Source organism: Pituophis catenifer, unplaced genomic scaffold, assembly GCF_029215685.1.
Source record: "Pituophis catenifer annectens isolate HBS135680 unplaced genomic scaffold, rPitCat1.0.hap2 SCAF_6, whole genome shotgun sequence".
Taxonomy (NCBI): Eukaryota; Metazoa; Chordata; class Lepidosauria; order Squamata; family Colubridae; genus Pituophis; species Pituophis catenifer.
Genome location: NW_027256886.1, coordinates 38,203,315 through 38,224,093, shown reverse-complemented (window position 1 = coordinate 38,224,093; position 20,779 = coordinate 38,203,315). Strand labels below are relative to the sequence as shown.

The following is a 20,779-nucleotide window of genomic DNA, read 5'->3' as shown; positions in this document are numbered from 1 at the left end:
ATATCCAATTCTATTTCAGAGCATTGACTCAAAATGCTCCTTAATGTTTTTATGTCTACGTGCATTTTGCATACTTAACAAATAGCATGTTTGTTCTTTGTTTGTCTGTTGTTTGTTTATTTGTTTTTTTGTTTGTCAGCAGCAAAAACTGCTGCCATTTTTAGGAATTATCACAGAGATGAGTTAGAAATTACAATATGTAGACAGAGAGATAAAATACTTAGGACATTTAATTAATGAAAGAAGTAACACCTGAAGAGTTGAGGAAATTTTTAGGATTGACTGGATATTGTAGGCTGTGAATAGATAATTGTGCTATTTTGAATAAAGACTGGTATGCAAAGAACCCAGTGTTATAGGGAATGTAAGAGAGAGTTAGTGAAGGAAAGCAGAAAGTTGACTTTTGGAAGTATGCTAGTTTACAAGGAGATTTAGAAGGACAATCAGATATTGGTGCAGAGAAGGAGTTGAATTGTTTAAGAGAAAGTTGGTTTGCACAGACGGGCTGGCTTGGAAGTCAGAATGGCAGTGAGAGAAGGACTTGAATGTTTAGTGTTATAAGGAGATTTGTTTATTGGAAGGTTATAGATATTGTGGGTAGCGGAGACAGAGATTGGAAGAGGGAAATGACAAAGCTGCAACTACGCTCATGGTTATATTTTCCATCACACCATGGGACAGTCATGCCTATTTTCATCAAAATAAAAAGCATTAGCGAAACAATTTGGTTTCATGGCAGCTGAAGTGACTGCCATCATACAACAATGTCCTACCTATAGTCAACAAGCTCATTCTATCCATATGGGTGTAACCCTAGAGGACTTAAAACTTGTGAAATTTGGCAAATGGATGTAACTCAGTATCCATCCTTTGCCCCATGGAAATATTTGCATGTTTCCTTGGATACTTATTCAGGACTTATTATTGGCATTCCCAAAAAGGGGAGAAGCAACCAAACATGTAATAAATCATTGTATTCGGATTTCTGCATCGATGGGACGCCCAATTGAACTTAAAACTGACAATGGACCTGTGTACACCAGTACTGCCTTTGCAGACTTTTGTAACAAGTGGTCCATCACACACAAATTTGGCTTATAAAATTGAAAGAGGAAAAATGCCTCGGCCTCCCAGCCATGCAAAACAAACTCAATCTTTGTTTATATACTTTGAACTTCCTTAACCTGACTGGACAGCCTCCCACATCGGCTGCGACCCGTCATTTTTCTGCTTATCCATCAGCTGCCCTAAAACCGAAGGTCTATTTCCACCAACTACCTGATCCTGCATGGAGAGGACCTGCTGACCTTATTACCTGGGGCCATGGATATGCTGCTGTCCAGGACTATGATCGCATCATTTGGATCCCCAAAAGACACGTAAGACCATTTCATTTACAACAAAAAGAAGGAGAAACCCCTGGTGCTGAGATTTAAGAGAAAAAACATCTTGCTGAGTCCTCCCGGCAACAGACTCTTAACGCAAGGTGGTGACCATCAGCTTTGCAGAACTACACCGGAAGTTGGTCCCCTGCGCACAGCGGAAGATTTCATCAGGAGAAAAAACTACCTTCATATTGTACATATACATTTTACCACTTTCTTACACATACTAATGTTAGCAGAATTGTTTTTCTGATTTTGCTAGTAATTTTGTTTCACACGCATAAGTGACTACATTGTTAGCTTTGGGACTCTCAAGTGACCATGTAGTAACGCTCCTGCCACAAACGCATTGTCTATGCACAAGGTCCTTACTTTCTACCTAAGTCTACTCCAACACCTAAGGTTCCCATATTGACATTTCCAGCTGAGGGGGGAGTGAATAAGAACAATGGGCCTCTGTAACAATTACATAAAAGAGACTATATATCATGGATTCTGGAATTAAGTCACGATCTTGCATCTATTGCCCCTACATCTCATGATCCTTCATGTCAGCAGCCTCTACATTCAATCATGATGGGACAGTAAAAGACATTCAAATAGCTGCTAATCGGACAAACTCCACTACTCCTATTTGCTAAACCACACCCACCACTGACACCAGGTGGCTCATTAAAAACTCAGATATTAAGAAACATCTTGCCCAATCTCAGGTGGCAATGAACTATTAGGATCTTCATTTATTAAATAACTGGACAGTATATATGTTCAACGAGACTATCAAGGTGCTGAAGCTGATGAATAAAGAACTGGCTGAAATCAGAGAGGTAGTCTTACAAAACCGATATGCCTTAGCTAAAGGAGGCAATTGTGCCCTTATACATTCATGTTGTTGTACCTATGTATCTGATTATCAGTATAACATCACTCACACCATAGAACATATGGAAAACTTGATCAAAAAACAATCCCTTATCATCCAATGGATCTGGCGCCATTGACACCTGGACTGCTCTTTGGTCATGGCTCCTGGATGATTCTTGGTTGAAATCAATTATGCCAACTATTGTATCTATAATTGTACTGCTTGTTTTGCTTTGTTGCTGCATCCAATGTCTCCCCTCCCTTCTGCAAATGTGCAAAGGTTTTATTCCCTCCAATAGGAAGGACGTCCTGAAAAGTGAAACCAAAGCCCTTCTGGAACTGGAGGAACAAATCAGGTGTGGTCAGAGGAGGTGCTCGGGACTTGCAAGATAGGGCTTCCAAGATAACTCAGAGGTTACAAACTCCTGACATGTGGTTTTCTTGGGTGCCTGAAACCGGATGGATTTACAATTTGTGTGAGCGATTTGTGGAAATGTATAACTGGAATACAACTCAGAAACATGATGGCCTACCTCGCTTGACATCTCCTGGCCACTTTTCCACTAACTTTGTTCACCGTAATAAAAGGATGGGTGACCTAAAAATATTTGCAGAAACCAGATGGATGAAGAACATATTGTCTACTGTACTCATGATCATTGCTTTGCTTATTTCTGTATGTTGTAGTATTCAATGTATTCCTGATTTGTTTACTATGATGATAGACATGTTTCCCAGGCATAAAGAGAACATCATAATAACAACACAGCTGAACCCTGTTGCAAAAAACAAAAACAGAGGAAATGTGGGAATGCAGTGGCCATAGTACATGTATAGACCAGTTTAACTGGTTGGACACTTGTATGGAGCTTAGCATTGAAATAATCAAACTAAGAAAAGCGGGTTCATATGGATACTCTCTGAAGGGCCCTATTCATTCTCTCTTTGTTTATAACATAGGCTGTGCCTGTAAAAGTAAAGATGTCTCTTTGTATAAACTTTCCTGAGAGGCAAAGCAGACACATCTCCTATCTCTTTGTAAACACATTCCTCTAGAATCAGATAAGGGAGATGGGCCTCTCGCCTGGTAGTATCTGATACCAAGCAGCCAGAGTTAGGTTTTGCTTTGTATCTTTACCATTGTTTCCCTATCTCTTGTGTGTAATATGAGATGTGTGGCCATAATAACGCCTTCTGATGACGCTGTATTTGGGTAACTAATAAAAGAGATTGTAGCTCTTTGTTTGCTGCTCTCTCATCCCGAGAAAACACTTGTCCTGTGTTTTTTCTAATCTGGACCATACATGAGGAGCCCGAAAGGATGAATTCAACATAAAAGTTTATAATGAAACATCTTATTATTAAGTATCATTGATTAATCCAACAAATAACCAGTATGCAGCCTTATTTTCAATTTTCCTTGGCCTGCATGAGTTTTTGTCATAACAAGTTACAATATTTTAATGACTGCAAGCAAAAAATCAATAATACTTTCTGAATTTATATTTCCCTTTTTGTCAAGGACATTACAGCATACAACGTGATACATATTCTTCACTATATATTCAACATAGATTCTATATGGCATTGAAGGACTAAGGGTATTGATCTAGAAACAATAGTTGCTTGTCTAATCAATTTCTGTATATGCAATATATATCAAATATAAATGACCCTGATATATTTATGAGGGGAAAAAATCATTAGTCAATATAGCCAGTGAAGTACAAATCCAGCTTTAGTGTGCATATAACCAGCTTTAACAAGTAACCATCACCCAAGCTTCAGGCAGGAATAGTTCTCATCTAGGCCCCCTAAATCGTGATAGATCAAATGCAGTTAATGGGAAATGAAAACTTTTCCATTGATGTATCCCAATTGTCTAGTGAGGAGACTTGCTTCAAGAAAAACTCACTGGATCAAGAATTTGATGTTGTCTAGTTGGGTAATGAAATGGTTGCAAGAAAACAACCAAGGTCAGGGAACACCAAAGACCCCACAATATTTATATTTCAGAAATTAGCAAAACACATCTCTGTACAATAAGCCATTTTCAATTCTGGACACCCCCCCCCCCTCATGGCTTTACTTTATTCTATAAAAATCCTATTCCTAATATAGAAGCAAATGATACAATTTATATTTCATGTTCAAGGTACCCTGCAAGAACATTATTTGCTGCCCTACTATGTTAGGGCTGCATTATTAAGCAGACACTGATGACGAACGACAGAAATTTAACGGATCGATGCTTTGATTAAAATGCAACGCAGCGATATGCAATCTGGGGTTGCAAAATTCCGGATGAAGACTAATGACAAAACAGGGAGTCGTCCCCATCTTTATCTATCACCTAGTTTAAATAGCTTAGATTTTTTGCAGCCCTGTTCTGGAAGCCTTAAAAATGTGAACAGTGGGATAGGGAAATTTCGTCGGCTCATCATGGAGGAAATTCCCTTCTGCGAATGTGCAGAGGCTGCTTGCGTCAAACAAGCACGGTCGTCACAGATTCGTGGACGCTCTGGCCGCAAAGCCTAGTAGTCCAAAGGGGAAATCTCTTAGCCCGCCAGGTCTGAACGAGGCACCGCTAACCTCCGCCTCCACCACGATGAGGGCAGATGCCTCAGCCAACCTCCGGGGCGCCCTTATGCGGGCGCCTAGTAAAACCAGGCTTTGGAAGGGAGGCGGAGCAGGAACTCCCTGGTGAAGGAGATTTCTGCAACAGGCCCTCAAGGACGGACTTTGCTTAGGGTTTTCGACTCTTAACCTCCATAGGGCAGAGGCTCTACTGCTCCAGCTTAGTTAGCAGGCTGTGCTCAGTGCTAACCGCGCTCATTTGCACGTTGCATCTGGCAGCACGTGACACACACACACACACACACACACACACACACACACACAGAGGTGGCTTTTTTGAGCTCGACTGAAGCGGACCGGTGCGACTGACCTTGTGCGTCGCCGCCGCTGGTGAGCACAGCCAACGCTACACCGGCGCCCGCCATGCGTAGCTTCTCTAGGTCCAGCCCCGTTGAGCTTAGATCGGTTCCCGCCATTTTTCCAAGCCTTATTGGGGTTGCAAAAAAAATAAAAATGAAATGAAATGAAAATCTAAAGATAAATCACGAGCAGCAGCAGCGTTCCAGGAATCGCGGCTTCGAGAAGCTCCGCCTCTCGGCTGGTCTTGGCCGATGACTTCGTCCCAGAGGAGGGGCTACCTGGCCAGCGCAGGCGCTGTGGTGGAAATGTAATCACTGTCAATTTGTCTGCACCAGGTGCTGTTTTGTCCTGAGCTGCAAGTGGTGAAATTGGTTGATGGTAGTGATCAGCAGGCTCCTACTGGAATTTGCTCCCTAAATTAATTTAGGTGCGATGGAGAAGACATGGAATCTCAAGTTCTTCCAAGGATGGCCCTCAAATGCTTGTTATTGTACACTCCCCTAAGTTGCTTTCCATTTCTCTTCTTAACATTACCCAATACATTTCTTTTCCTTCTCCGATCCACTCACCTCATATACACAAGTCTCTGAGTTTGCCGTTTGTTGTGCCAGGGTTGCTTATTGTTGATAGGTTCTAGACCTACTTTAACTAGTACCCAGAATTTAATAAGAGAAATGTGTAGCTGAACCATTAGGAACACTGACCTTAATGCAATAAAATTCAATATTCAAAGAAGTGATAACTCACATACCAAATCCCTCACAGTTGTATTTGACTTTTTTTTTTAATTTGATTTATATGCCGCCCTTCAGAGATTCAGGGCGGCTTACAATGCGTTAAGCAATAGCCTTCATACTTTTATATATTTATACAAAGTCAGCATATTGCCCCCACAAACTGGGTCCTCAATTTACCTACCTTAGAAAGGATGGAAGGCTGAGTCAACCTTGAGCCTGGTGAGATTTGAACTTACAGTAATTGCAGACAGCTGGTGTTAATCACAATTCTGCTGAGCCACCAGGCCCTTCAAGAAAGGGAACTTCTCAAAATTGAAAATACCCATGAAAAAGAAAATCAAAAGGGCAAACTCACTCCAGAAAGATTTGGCAGTTTTTATAACCACAATAGTACAGTTTTAGACCCAATATATTCCTGAAATTATGAAATGGTTGGAGAGTCCAAGAAGAGGTCTGTATAATCATTGCAAACTTTTCAGTAAGCTTAAAAGTAATGGAATAAAAGGGCAGGTCCTCTTATGGATAAACAACTGGATAAAGAATAGGAATTAGAAATTGATGTTTCTCATAATAGAGGAATGCAACTAGGACAGGTCCCCTGGGGTTCTGTTCTGTAGTGGTGCTTTTAAACATATTTTATAAGTGATCAGGCATGACTAATTGAATAGTCAAATTGGCTAAATTGTGACATTGTTCAGAGTAGTAAATGATAAGGGGCCTGCAAAGAGCCTCAAAGAAATATCTGAACATTAGAAAATAGGCCTCCAAATGATAGCTATCATTCATTCTGAGCAAGTGAATGGTGATGAACAATGATGTCAAATATCCTAACTGCTTACACAAACCACTGGGCTCAGAGCTAGCAGTAAATGATGAGGAAAGAGATTGGAATAAAGATAAACAGTTCATCAATGAAGATGTTGACAGTGTGAAATTTTTGGAAATTGCCTGTTAACCATTTAAAGTCATTGGAGATCTTCAGAATGACGAATATGAAAAAGTATTCATTAATCATATCTAAAAAACAACAATGAAAATTGCTTATGGTGAATCTCTTCAGTTTTGACTCTTTTTCTTGTCTTTTCCTTATCCATTATCTTGAAGGACTCACAAGAAGGAAAAACATGTGTGCCAGTCTTGTGCAGACACAATGGAGACATAATTAGAATCTGATTTACTTTGGGAGAAGCTATTCAGTCCTTGTCCTTGGGGTTTATGCCCTCTTCACAATATCTACTGCTACATTTTCCACTTCTGAGCATTTTCCATTTCTGCTAAAGCTCGCCAGCAGTCCATTTCATCACTCTCAGTTCCTTGGTAAACCAAAATAATGCTTGAAATCCACTGGAGGGAAGAGTGTGTTTAGAAGTAATATTCAATATTAGGTTATTTCTGTATGCTACAAAACAGTCAGCTTCAACAGTATTCTTGACTTTTGATTGGTGTTTAGCCTACTCCCTTAGTCAGGTCATCTGATTTTAAAAATGGAAGTTCAGTTAGTCCCTGCTCACCTTGCCTCTCAGGATACTAACTACAGTTGCCAGCAAAACCTCAAGAAATACATCGCCTAGACCACAGTCATTAAATTCTGAAGCTGCCCAAAAGTTTATTTTCTTAGCCCAAAGAAAATACTATTCCCAAAAGAAGGACAATAAAGTAAAATAAAATAAAACACATTGCATATACATAGTGCACGACAAAGTCAGAAGTGAGCACATTCCTTATGCTAATATCAGACTTCTAAAAATCCCTGACAATATAAGTACATTCTTCAAGCTCCCTTCATGATAGCCCTTTGGCTTTTTTAATCATCTTCCTTAAATTATGGCCTTCTTGCCTTAACATTCTTTCACATCCTTCCTCATAACTGCATCTTTGACCTTACCAACTTACTTTTATCATAACTCACATCTGCTAACTATCAGGATCAAGCATAATATCATGGCAGCCTTCTTACACCCTTATTCCATATGTCCCTTACGCTACGGCCACATACCTCACCACCTTCCAAGCTAGCCTATTGCTTTATACAGTAATTCATCCACAGAACTGGGAAAAACATTTCCCCTCTACTCTTATCCAGGTATTTATGATAAATGCCAAATCAGTGTTTTGTACAGGATTAAATCCTGGATAGTTGTTTTGTCAGAAACTGACTTAGCATTAAAGAAGTCAGACCACTAAAGCAAGGGTGTCAAACTCAAGGCCTGTGGGCCGGATCCGCCTGTGATGTGGTCAGATCTAGCTGCAGGGCCATCCTGGAAAATGTAAAGGACCGGCCCGTGTCACTTCGGCCCAGTCTACCAAATGCAAAGAGAAAACATTGGGTCCACAGTGCTTCAGCACAGTCTACCCATTGCGAAGAGGAAACCTCAGGCCAGCATGGCTTTGGCCCAGACTACTCATTGCAAAGAGGAAACATCAGGCCAGTGTGGCTTTGGCCCGGTCTACTCAATGCAAAGAGGAAACATGCCAGCAGTTTGGGGCGTGGCCTCAAGATGGCCAAGCCCACCCAGCTGCCCATGCCCAGTGAGTGGTGTCCAGCTGGCCATGCCCACCCAATCAGCACACCCGCCTGGCTCCCTGAGGTCAATCACAGCCCTGATGTGACCCTCAATGAAAGTTTGAGTTTGACACCCCTAGACTAAAGGGTCTTCCATCACTGTCATGCGATTACTAAGATTGTAGTCTGAAAGGAAGGGAGATCAGCCACTTGTCTTCCCTCCACTCCTTGTAATAGCTAGATTGCAGTTGCTCATCATATATCCTCTTGCAAATTATTACTTCAAAACCTGTGACCTGTTCTTTCTCTCCCCGATTGTCCTGTAACAGCACACCATAATTAAATAAGATCAATAATATGTTCCTTCCCTGTTAGAATCCTATCTCTTCCAAAATATTTGCACATGAAGAGAACCTGATAGCAAAAGCAGCTCAAGACAATAAAAATAGGTAAGTTATTGACTGCAGCAGGATTGTTTAGTCTCCTTCTCTTTGTACATGCAAATGATGCCACTGCATGTACACAAGGGATGGGATTTTCATCCACTATCTTGCCTGTTTTTTTTTGCAATTCTCCTTTCCAAATGTTGTTGCTGCTACTGAGTGAGCAACCTCAAGGACAGTTGATCCTTTTACAACCAGGAAGCAGATGATTCAGACTTTATACCAAAGGCTTCATCTTATAAAGAAGCTGCCAAGCCAGTTGTTATCTTTGTGGCTCTTCTTTTAAGAGTTGATGATAAAAATATTTTTCATGTGTAATAATTGTATAAAATTGTATAAAAGAAGGAATTGAGGAAGGTCATGCTGTTGTAAAAAGGAGTGAACAAATATTTATATGGATAGGTCAAAAGAGGCTAACATTAGTGGAAAATGACTACTCGTGTGATATCTAGACCACATCCACCTATGAGTGGAAGGTCAGGAAGATTGTTGATTGTGTTACTACCACTGACATTTGATTCTGCTGCTTTTTGTTTCCTCAGTTGTTGCTGTTTACATGGACCTTGACTCATAATTACTTGGCTGGCCCCAGTTTTTCTGCTTTCTTCGTTCAGTCATTTTCAGAGTAGCAGCCAGAAACTTCATTAAGGATAAAAAACTGGATTAGAGTACAAGAGAGGTTTTTTTTTTTTTTCAAAAAAAGAGGATAAAATGTTGTTATACTCAGCTAATTCTTTATGTAATCTTTCTTAGACATCTTGACTATACAGTGAATAGACATCATGATGGCTGTTGTCGGCATTTTTGTCATTTCATTGTTCTCTGGGACTCTCCTATCTGACCTATATTTACTCAATAATCTCAGTTACCAAGAACATAATGACCTTGTGAATGGTTAAGGTGATTCCATTAAACACAATCCCAATCTATAAATTTGACTCTTGAGCTATCAATGTGCATGTTTTAAGATAATGCCATTTTCAGGCTACACTCAGAGAATATGTCCTTGGATAACTTAACTATTAATGATATAAATCAGATTTGTGACTGGATTCACAGTTGGTTTGTACAAAATATTAGGCTAAAATAATGTGAATGCAGGCGCCGAGAGAAGACAGTTAAAAGTTAACGTTTTGGAAATGTGCATTTAATATGTGCATAGCAATTATACTGCTAGGTAGGATAACCCATTTTTAGCTCATGAAAAGTCAAGGGGAAGTTGTGTGAGAAGTGCATATGTATGTAAATAAATTGATTGAAAACTTTTCAGGCATATGGGGAGGTTTTTGATCAGTGTGTGCTACATGTTCTAACATATGCCAGAGAAACATGGACCCTAACTCACAATTGATACAAAAGCTACGAGTGGTGCAAAGAGTCATGGAAAGATACATGCTTGACATTATAAGACAAGATAGGAAGACCTGCACATGGATTAGAGAACAAACAAAAGTATATGATATCATCAAGAGAGTAAAAATAATTGAAATGGAAATGGGCCGGTCACATCGCAAGAACAACTGATGGCAGCTGGACTAAGGCAGTCATAGAATGGATTTCACTTGATAAAAAGCATCCACAAAAGAGACCTAAATGAAGATAAATAGATGACATCAACAAGTATTGTGGGTCCATTCGGCAAAAGAAAGCTCAGGACCATAGTGGTTGGAAACATGAGGAAGAGGCCTTCAACCTGCAGTGCATACACAATAGTTAGAATGATGATTCAAATAAGTAAGAAATCAGTCTGGAATAGAGATATATAAAACAGTTTGTACTTTGAACTGCAAGTTTTCGATTGGGATGTTGGCAGCAGCCTGATTGAGGTTTGCAGAGGAGAGAAAGAGGACTAGTGCTAAGAAGGTCAGCAGGATGGGAGGGCTGATGGAAGGACTTCACTGGAAGCTGCAGAGAAAACAAGGGCAGAAATTCAGAGGCATAGACCAGCCTTGTCTTTCTTCCATGTAAAATTATTCCTGAGGGTTTTGTTTTTGGTTGAAATCATATACAACAAAAACATTCCAGATTTTATTTCTGGCGAACTGTGACCCATTCAGAATAGTTAAGTAGAACTTCTGGAATGCAATGTTTTTGTTTCATGTATGAAGGATGTTTGTTTTGTTTTGTTTTATACAGTCTCCATCTTTGGTATAAAACTAAAGTCCACTAATTTGGATTTGAAGAGGAGGCTCAGAGTCAATACTGCTCTTTGCAGGAATTCTGTGGCACCAGACATTCTCTTAGGAATTTGGATGGGAGCAGGATTATGTTCTGAGTTCTCAGCTTCTTTCTCTTTCTCAGAAATATGCTATTTCTTTCTTTTTTCTGTTGAAACTGAACACTGGATAAATACTGCAAAGAATTGTTGAAACTTCTTGCCACTCAGAATAGGCTGCATATGCATGTTATAAATATGGGATCATTTGCAGTTTTGTCCATAGACAGAAGCAACTTAAAATTCAAAGCATGTCTAACTTTTGTGAAATGTAACATGATCTGTTTTTCTTCTGCCCATAATTACAGTGTTATGGTTTTGGGGTTTGATGCAATGTTTCATTCCAATTTCCCACAGTGTGTTCCTGCCAGCAGGACTTTTAAGGCCACAGTTGAGTTTTCTGCAAAGAAGTGAGAGAAAGGGCATGATGAAGCACCTCTGCTGCTTACAAATAGTCCCATGTGTAAGAGCTATAGCATTTCAGTACATTTAGTAATTCTTGATGTTGTAATTCTTGATGATGTAATAATAATTCTGTTCCGCACTTAAATGTATATCACCAGTGGCAACTTTGCATTGCCTAAGTCTGCTATTTTATTAATATTACGAACGTATCTTTTATGTACACTGAGAGCATGTGCACCAAGACAAATTCCTTGTGTGTCCAATCACACTTGGCAAATAAAAAATTCTATTCTATTCTATTCTATTCTATTCTATTCTATTCTATTCTATTCTATTCTATTCTATTCTATTCTATTCTATTCTATTCTATTCTATTCTATTCTATATACCAGCCCAGTGACTTTAAGCCAGTCACTTTCTCTCAGCCCAACTGACCTCACAGAGTTGTTGTTGTGAGGAAAACACAAAGAAGGAGTATTAGATATTTATTTTAAAATTTTACTTATTTATTTATTTGTTTTATTTAAAAAAATAATAAAAGGGGATTAAAAACAAACAAACAAGCAAAAATCATATAAAGAGAACCAGAATAAGTTAATGCTTAGGATATTAGATTTGATTAGGGGGCTCCCACTGTTTTAGACCACAGTTAGCCATGAAAGCTTATAGGGTGACTTTGGGACAGTCATGATTTTAACCAAACCCACTTATAAAACCACATCACATAGTGTCTTTTTGGCTTAGTTCCCATTTCATGATAACATTACTGGGGTTTGTTGTCATGTAATTTATGGCTTAATGGTTCTTAAACATGGCCTCCTTCATTCTGATCCAGAACCCTAAGCACTACAGGTCGTCCTCAACTTATAACAGTTCATTTAGTAACCATTCAAAGTTACAAAGGCACTGAAAAAAGTGACTTATGACCATTTTTCAAACGTATGACCATTGCATCATGATCAAATTTCAGACGCATTAAAGTTCAGTTTATTTATTTATTTATTTTATTTGTCAAGAACGTATTTGGTAATAAGTATAAGCATGGATTGGATACATAAAATAGGTACAAATAGAAGAAACATTAGGATAGGGACGGTAGGCCCGCTGGAGCTCTTGGCAACTGACTCATATTTATGACAGCTGCGGTGTCCCAAGGTCATATGATCACCTTTTGCGATCTTCTGACAAGCAAAGAGCCTTGATAGTACAGTGGTCTACGCACCCTGTTATTAACACAGCTGCCTGCAATTTACTGCTGGTTCGAATCTCTCCAAGGCTCAAGGTTGACTCAGCCTTCCATCCTTTCTAAGGTAGGTGAAATGAGGACCCAGTTTGTGGGGGCAATAAGCTGACTTTGTATAAATATACAAAAGTATGAAGGCTATTGCTTAACGCATTGTAAGCCGCCCTGTCTCCGGAGAAGGGCGGCATATAAATCAAATTTAAAAAAAAAAAAAGTCAATGGAAAAGCTAGATTCACTTAACAACCATGTCACTAACTTAATTGCAATTATTCATTTAAGAACTGGGACAAGAAAGGTCATAAAATGGGGCAGAATTCACTTAACAATTTTCTCACTTAGTAACAATTGTGCTCAGAAGTCAAAGACTACCTGTGTTTCATACTGGCTGTCTTTGCAGAATAGGCATACAATAGCAGTCTCAAGCCATGTGGTTAGGTAAACTATGGACATACTATGTATATACAACATATAAAGGCAGAAATGAATGTTGCCTGGGTTGTATTTGTCTCAGTTAGATAATGGACCCAAGACATTCTATAGTATATTTCTCTTCAAGGCTGCAAGGCTTGGAATATCTCTTTTTGGGTCGTGTGCAATAACATATCTTTAGATATCTAATTTCAAAACTTGAAATTTCAAATGGTATTATGATCAGGTTATACTGTCTGCAGATGCACTCTTTCTGTCCTTTGTGAATATTATTTTTGCTGATATTTTGATTGGATCTTTTTCTCATGTTTTGTTTGCCTTGTCTCTCAGTCTCTATTCCAAATACTATACTTGGCAAAAACAGAGTCATGCTTGGCATTTTAAAGCCATTTTCCCGCTACAGCCTGCACAGCTGTGGGAGAAGCAGAAGGAGGCAGATCTGGCAAGGAAAAAAGTTCCTTTGGAAAGGGAAATAGGAAGATGAAAACATGCTCCACCCGCTTTTTCCCAGCCAGCCGTACCCTCTGTCTTCCAGCCCAGTACTGGCAAATGAAACTCCCTGATTTCTAGTGGTGCTTGGCTTGACGTATAAAAGACTTGGAGGTTCCCTTTCCAGACACTTTACTTTACGAACAACACTGAAGTGTTCCTGGCTTTGCAAATAAGTGACTCCTGACTGGGAATGTTTCTCCTGCAAATTCTTCTCCAGTCTTGGGCTCTCTATCACTGGGCATATGGTGAAGGTAAGTTTGGAAAATCATGTTGGCTTAATTTAAAACTAGAAGTAGTGAGTATTCTGTGTGGTTTGATTAGATTTCTGAGTAAGGAGCAGGAAGGGTGAATATAAAGCTGGCTAAACACTCTATGAATATGAGTTGTGAAAAGTAGCGGAATAAATGTGTTAGTCTTTAACACTGTGATTTTGGCTGTAAAAGATTAACATGCTTATCCATGGATCTTTCTCTTTCTTAGTCATACTGCTTATTTTCACAGATCCAATTCACATACCTGATGGTGGATCATCTATAGTACCAAGTTACAGAATAGTCTCCTTAAAATTATTTGCCTGGGGCTAATCCTACTATTGTTTAGGTAGAAAATAACTATTTTTTTTATTTATGTTGGGATTTAAAAATATTTAACTAATTCAGTAACCCTAAATATCATTTACTGGGGAATATATCCTGTTGAAATATGTGGAAGTGATTTCTAAGTACATGTGTGCAGAAATAGAGTGATTGGATTGAAACTTTATCTGTGTTTTTGTTTCTTGCTGCATCCAAGTCAGTAAAAATATTTTAATGACATTCTGAAATGTACAAAGAATCCGTTTTGAACTCCCAGTCATGATTTGGAAATTAGTGCTAGACCCAAATAACCATATTATAATCATGTAAATGTCTATTTATATGTAAAATTCTATTATCATCCAAGAGTGACGTGAAAGATGCAGAAATGTTAATTGGAACAGATTAGTAATAATTTTCAGCCTTGTGCATAGAATGAATTTAGGACTATTCCTTTTGGAGTAGTCAGGACAAATTTGTGCAAATGATTAACTAAAAAGATTCCTCAGGGGTGGGATATTGTGCAATAGTTATCATGTTCTAAAGAATAACCATTTTTTAAAATAAGGAAAGATTCCATAAGATAAGTCTGGTATCCAATTTTAATGGAGCCTGAAGAACTTCAGAGAGCTTCTCTTATTTAAGCTTGGAGTTTCTTCTCATGTACAGGCACATGCCCCATATACATCCATGCATTCCAAACGCACCCATATTCCATAGTTTTTTAGGAGTAGTGACTCAATCTTGAATCTATCTCCTATTTTATTATTGGCAAACACGCCTTGCAAAAACAGTTTCTCTCTTCCCAGATATATGATGAGCCAATTGCTTTCCTTTTTCCTATCTTCACTCTTGCATATTTTAAGGTACAGCTTAAATAACAACCATAGTGTAAATCAGCTTCACATTGTTTTTTAATTTTTTAAAAAAATATAGTCCCAAAATCTTGACACAATTGCATCATTACATTGTTTACCATGGGAAACTTGGTACCAAGTTACCAGAATATTAAGCATAGCTCCGGCCATCAAAAAGTATCCCCCCCCCACAAATTGGTCAATTAAAAATAAATTAAAAATAAGGTGAACTAGAGAACTTGACAGGAGATCAAGAAAATGATTTGCCCATAACTGATACTGGTGGACGGTGGATCATCTCAGAAGTGATAGATTATTCTCCCTTTTAGCCACATTTTTTGCACTAGAGGAAGAATGTTGAGGTCACCATAAACAATGGTGCCTGTCAGTCTGGCTCATATAGTGCCTTGGCAATCATCCAGTGCCACAGTCAGTGCTATGAAAAACATATTTTCAAAGGGGAAATTAGGCAGGCAACCCCACCTTCCTGAATGTGTAATACTTCCTGTACTAATCTCTCTGCTCTTTTCAGTTAAGATTACAGGATGCCTTCAAACAAAGGGAGAGAAAAGTGAGATAAAAAGATCACCCAAGCTGATTTCCTTTCCTTTTTTAAGGGGAGGAAGGTGAGGATTGAGCAAACCCCTGCCATTCTTCACCTCTTTAGTCAGAAGCAGTAGACTGTGAAGAAGAGACTTAAACTATTACTTCCACCGGCTGATTATTTCCTTTTTTTTATTCTCAGAAACTCATACCTTCATCATGACATTGACTGCCAACTTTTCAAAAGGCAACTTTGCGAAATTTGTAGGCAATGCCGCCCTAGATGGGATACTGACCCATAGCTTGGAGGGTCATAATGAACAATTGAACGTGAGCCAGCTGTTACCATTAGAGGCATCCAACCTCTGGGAACAGACAGAAAGCAAACTTCACAAATACCTGCAGAGCTTCCAGGGAATGGTTATGATACTCTCCAAGGAAAAGATCATATCCTGTGAGTAATGAAGGAGGTTTTAAGGTGGCAATAGTTGGGAGTATATGTTAAGGCAACAGACTTTTTGCCAAAAAAACCTGTATTGCTGAGCACCAACATTTATGATTGATGAAAAAAATGACTATATCATTTCCACTATTTTGAGTTGAGAAATGTATGCAATGTAATTTCTAAAAGCAATTTCAAAAGCAAAGCCTTACTTCCCAGTAACAAGAAATAATGAAAGAATTGAAAAATTCCAGCCTTACAAGCAGTGGTGGGTTTCAAATTTTTTTACTATTGGTTCTGTGGGTGTGGCTTGGTGGGAGTGGCTTGGTGGGCGTGGCAGGGGAAGGATATTGTAAAATCTCCATTCCCTCCCCAATCCAGGGGAAGGTTACTGCAAAATCCCCATTTCCTCCTGATCAGCTGGGACATGGGAGGCAGAAAATAGATGGGGGTGGGGCCAGTCAGAATTTTTACTACCAGTTCCCTGAAGTACTCAAAATTTCCACTACCGGTTCTCCAGAACTGGTCAGAACCTGCTGAAACCCACCTCTGCTTACAAGTGATCTTACCACATCTATTTTGTATTGTACCCCTTCTTTCTGCTAAAACTGAATTTTCAAATTAACACCTAAAAGGGGTTGTCTCCTGTAAAGAGTGAGAATAAATGGAATTATTTTATCAGAGGTATGGAATTTATAAACAACATGTTTGTGATCATTTAGATAGCTGTGCTGTGTCTAACAGGAGTTAATACGGGTTAGTTGCAAACAAAACATGACAGGCTAATGTTCTTTCTTTTGTTGGTTAGTATATTAGATGAGGGGAATGCTGCAGCCATGCTGCATTTGGAACTCATCAAAGACTTTGAGAGTTTCTCAAGGTATTCTCCATAAAATGAAAAAATAGGGCCTAGCTCATACCATAGTTAGATGAACTTTGGCGAGTACTACTTATGGCTGCATGTCAGCTTGAGGGAAGTCAGTAGTGTAGAGTCAAAGAGCTCGGTCCATATCCCTATATTGTTCAACTTTTTATTAAAGGGAGTTGAGAAGACACTTACTTTTTATTAAAGGGAGTTGAGAGAACTTGGGAGTTGAGAGGACACTTACAAAATTTGCAGTACTAAGGAGGGAGGGATGGCCAATACTTCATGGGGGACGGAAGATTCAGACAACTTGAATAGTAGTACATTGAAATAAACAGAATGAAATTTAATAGAACATAATATTCCTCATCTGGGTAGGAAAAAGAAAAGACCCAAGTATAATCATGGGGGATATTGGTTGGCAGTCCACATAAAAAAGATCTGGGCTATGGTCAAATTCTTTGAATACTTTGGGGTCCTAAAGGTCAAAAAAGGTCAATAAAAATTGGAGTAGGTTCAGGGTATGATTTCCAAGATAGTAAAGAATCTGGAAGCTAAGCCATACAAAGAATGATTAAAGGATTCAAATATGTTTGGCCTACAGAAGAACTGAAGGAAGATATGATAAACTTTAAAAAACTGAAGGATTATCAGATACAAGGGGATGTATTCTCTAATGTTCTAGAGGGCAGGATCAAAACCACCGAGTTAAAACTGCAAGGAAGTAGTTTAGGCTAGAAATCCTGATTTTTCTGAACTGTCAGCCAGAGGTACAATTTGCCACAATTCTCCTTTGCTGAAGGCCAAATAGAAGTTGGTAATCTGTCAGAAATGGTCTAATAGATGCCTCGGGGATGGACTAAATAATTTGTAAAATTCCTTCCAACTCCATGATTCATAGCACTGGCAGCAAAAATAAGGAGTTACATTATCTAATAGATGTCCACAAAATCTATTTAAGATAGATCTGTTTAAGAAGAGTCCTTTAACAGGGAAGTAAAATTGAAGATTAGAAGCCACTTTTGTAACTCCCCCCCCCTTTTATATTTCTTTCAGTTATTTTCACTTATTTTATTTTACTTTTAGATTTTTGGAAATTTTCACTTTTAAAAAAATTAGATATATAGATTCTATTGAAGTTATGATAAAGCAAGTAATTGGAAAAATGTATGTTGTATAAGAATATTCGCAAAGCCTGTTTGAGTGCTTCCTTTGTTCTATTATGTTCCATTACGTTGTGTGTGATGTTCAAATAAATATTTACTACATATTTTTCTAATGGACCTTTTGATTGCAGATCCCATATCCATATATTGCACAAAGGGGTGCGAAGTGTCTGAAAATGGCACCAGAAGCTTCTACAAGATTTTGCTGGATGGGAGTGATTTCCTGAAATTTCACACAAAGAGTAATAACTGGGAAGGTTTATCTAACACTTTGGTGGCCAATTATACCAGTAAGAAGCTGAATCAATTCCAAGAGACAACTACCAATCTACAGTTCTTCCTACAAGAAACATGTGTCAACTTTGTAAAGATGCACACTAACAACAAAAAAGCCATTACTGGTATGTGAGACAATTGATACTGATAGTTGCAGAGAACCCCTTGCCTAAACAGATACCCTGACAAATTATCCTGGCTCAGTCAATTCGTCTTATTCACTAATTCTCAAGAGGAAAGGATATGCAATAAAAGTAGCGCTGTCATCTCAATAACACTGGAGAGCAAAATTCTGTAGTATTTTGCTTTTCCTTAATAGAAAGTAATAACCTTAGAAATGCGTAACAAAACAGGAAAATACCTGATTGTCAGGAAGGGCATCCAGCCAGTATATGATCAGTTCCATCCAGTCGCCCTGACTCTAGCCTAAATAGGGACTATAGGGGAGGTAAAAAGGGAATATTTGATAAGTTGATGTGAAGATGGGCATAACAGGGTCTGTGATCCCACCATCTAGTGCAAACTATTGTACAAAATAAATATTGCATGTGTGGTTGCCCGCTTGTCATCCAGGGTACAGTTCTAGCTTGGGGAAGAAAATCCATGTCTGGATAGTAAATCATCACTAGATGCTTCCTTTTAGCATTTTCTTCCTGCAGAAGACTTCCTATTGAGATAGCATTTGAAATGAAAGCTGTGTTGTCAGTCATTTTAACATGTTGTTCCCGCCCTCTCCCACTCCATCATCATCCACCCTCCCCCCCCCAAAAAAAATCCAACCTAAAAGCAGGCCTAAATTTTCTATTTTCTTTTGCAGGGCAACGTGAAGGACCTTCACATACTCCGCTGGTGATAGGCATCAGTATCGGTGCTCTTGCTCTAATGGGATTAGCAGTTTGCCTGTTCTTGTGCACAGGTGGGAAGAGATAGCAGCACTGATACACAAACGAACTATCAGCTTTCTTGGTTTCTCAATGGAGCCGATTGGAAGAGAAACATGCAGGACTCGTAAGTGTGTGGGGAAACACACCGCTACAATGAAAAATATAGGCATCTTGTATCTATTTGAACAAATGATTGCCTTTTCTCCTTGGAAGAAACTTCAGCTGGGATAGGTGGCTTTAGACTAGGAGGCCCAGGCTCAAGTTCCCACCTAACCACAGAGTTCATTCATCACTTTGTGTCAGTCACTTTCAATCCAACTCAACCCAATATGCCAGTTTTCATACGGCATTGCATTTTATCATGCTGAGAGCACCAGGTTAGAAACCAGGAGACTTAAGTTCTAGTTCTGCCTTAGACATAAAAGCTGGCTGGGTGACTCTGGGCAGTCACTCTTTCTCAGCCACAATATTGAGCTCAGGCAACAAGCCTGTCATAGCCAATGCATCACCCTTTGGCTGATCTAGAAAAAAGCAGACATTCTTTTGTAGGAATTTTTTTTGTGTAGGAAAGCAGTAATTTTTTTTATCATGCTGTGTCAGTATATATGTGTTTATTTTCATTTTGTGCTGGTTTTTTATTGTGACCATGTTCTATTTTATTATGTTCTGCCAGCAATGTTTTAATTTGCACTGTACTATACCCCATTTTGGGGAGGTATTTAACAATTGGATTTGCATGTTCTTTTATTCCTTTATCCATCAGGCAAATACAGTATAAAAATCTAGAATGCTCAAATTTCTTTTTGTTTCTTTTTATGTTCATCTTTGAAGGATCCCAATACAATTATAGTTGTATGAAGAATTTTAGGCATCTCTGATCAGATCACATTAGAGTTTTAACAAAGGAAATACAATGATGGTAATACGATACACTTCAGTTGATTTTGGGTGGCTCTTTCTATACTTCCCTCCATTCCTGTAGTTCTAAAGACAATTTATGATGATAAATCCAGTGATGTGAGAAATCTTATAAGCCTGTGGACCTTTAAGAGCATTCAGAATTAGCAACTGTATGTTTTAAATTTAATTGGGTCAAGCTAGAAATGCTTCTCTCAAGAGATTTTTATAGAATGTCTTCAGAATTTTACTAGAAATTAGGATTCCACTATTTTTTCTGGATCCTTAGGGTTACAGTGCTTACCAAGAAACCATGAGATAACTCCATGCATTTTATCCTCATAACACTGAGCAGGCGGCCAACAATTATGAAACTGTTCCCTGTTCATCACTAAGTGCTCTAAAGATCCTCCAAAAATGCTCAGGTAATTAAGGATCTTATTAGCTGTTAAACCAGAATTTAGACCTGGGGCTTTCAGTTATGAGCTGGCATAATCATATATTTAGTTATATATATTTTTAAAAAAGCCTTTTACCTGTCTTTAAGTTTCCTTTCATTTGTAGAACTTATAGTTCTTAAAACAGAAGAAAGAACGTCAAAATTGGCTGGATGTTTTTTT

At 38.6% G+C, this 20,779-nt stretch overlaps 2 protein-coding genes across 2 annotated transcripts in view; one reads left to right on the top strand and one right to left on the bottom strand.

Annotated features, from left to right (window-relative positions):
• Window positions 1–5,302, bottom strand: part of PFKL (phosphofructokinase, liver type) — a 41,094-nt gene extending 35,792 nt beyond the window's left edge. Inside the window, exon 1 of the mRNA XM_070946036.1 lies at window positions 5,197–5,302. Within this exon, the coding sequence (XP_070802137.1) occupies window positions 5,197–5,302 (106 nt within the window). The remainder of the gene's footprint in view (window positions 1–5,196) is intronic.
• An 8,498-nt stretch (window positions 5,303–13,800) lies between these two features.
• LOC139318197 (endothelial protein C receptor-like) lies at window positions 13,801–20,770 on the top strand. Its single transcript, XM_070945517.1, has 4 exons — window positions 13,801–13,905; window positions 15,832–16,083; window positions 18,234–18,503; window positions 19,196–20,770. Exons 1-4 carry the CDS (start codon window positions 13,845–13,847, stop codon window positions 19,306–19,308), a joined length of 696 nt encoding a protein of 231 aa, XP_070801618.1. The 5' UTR covers window positions 13,801–13,844; the 3' UTR covers window positions 19,309–20,770.
• Window positions 20,771–20,779: the final 9 nt, after the last annotated feature.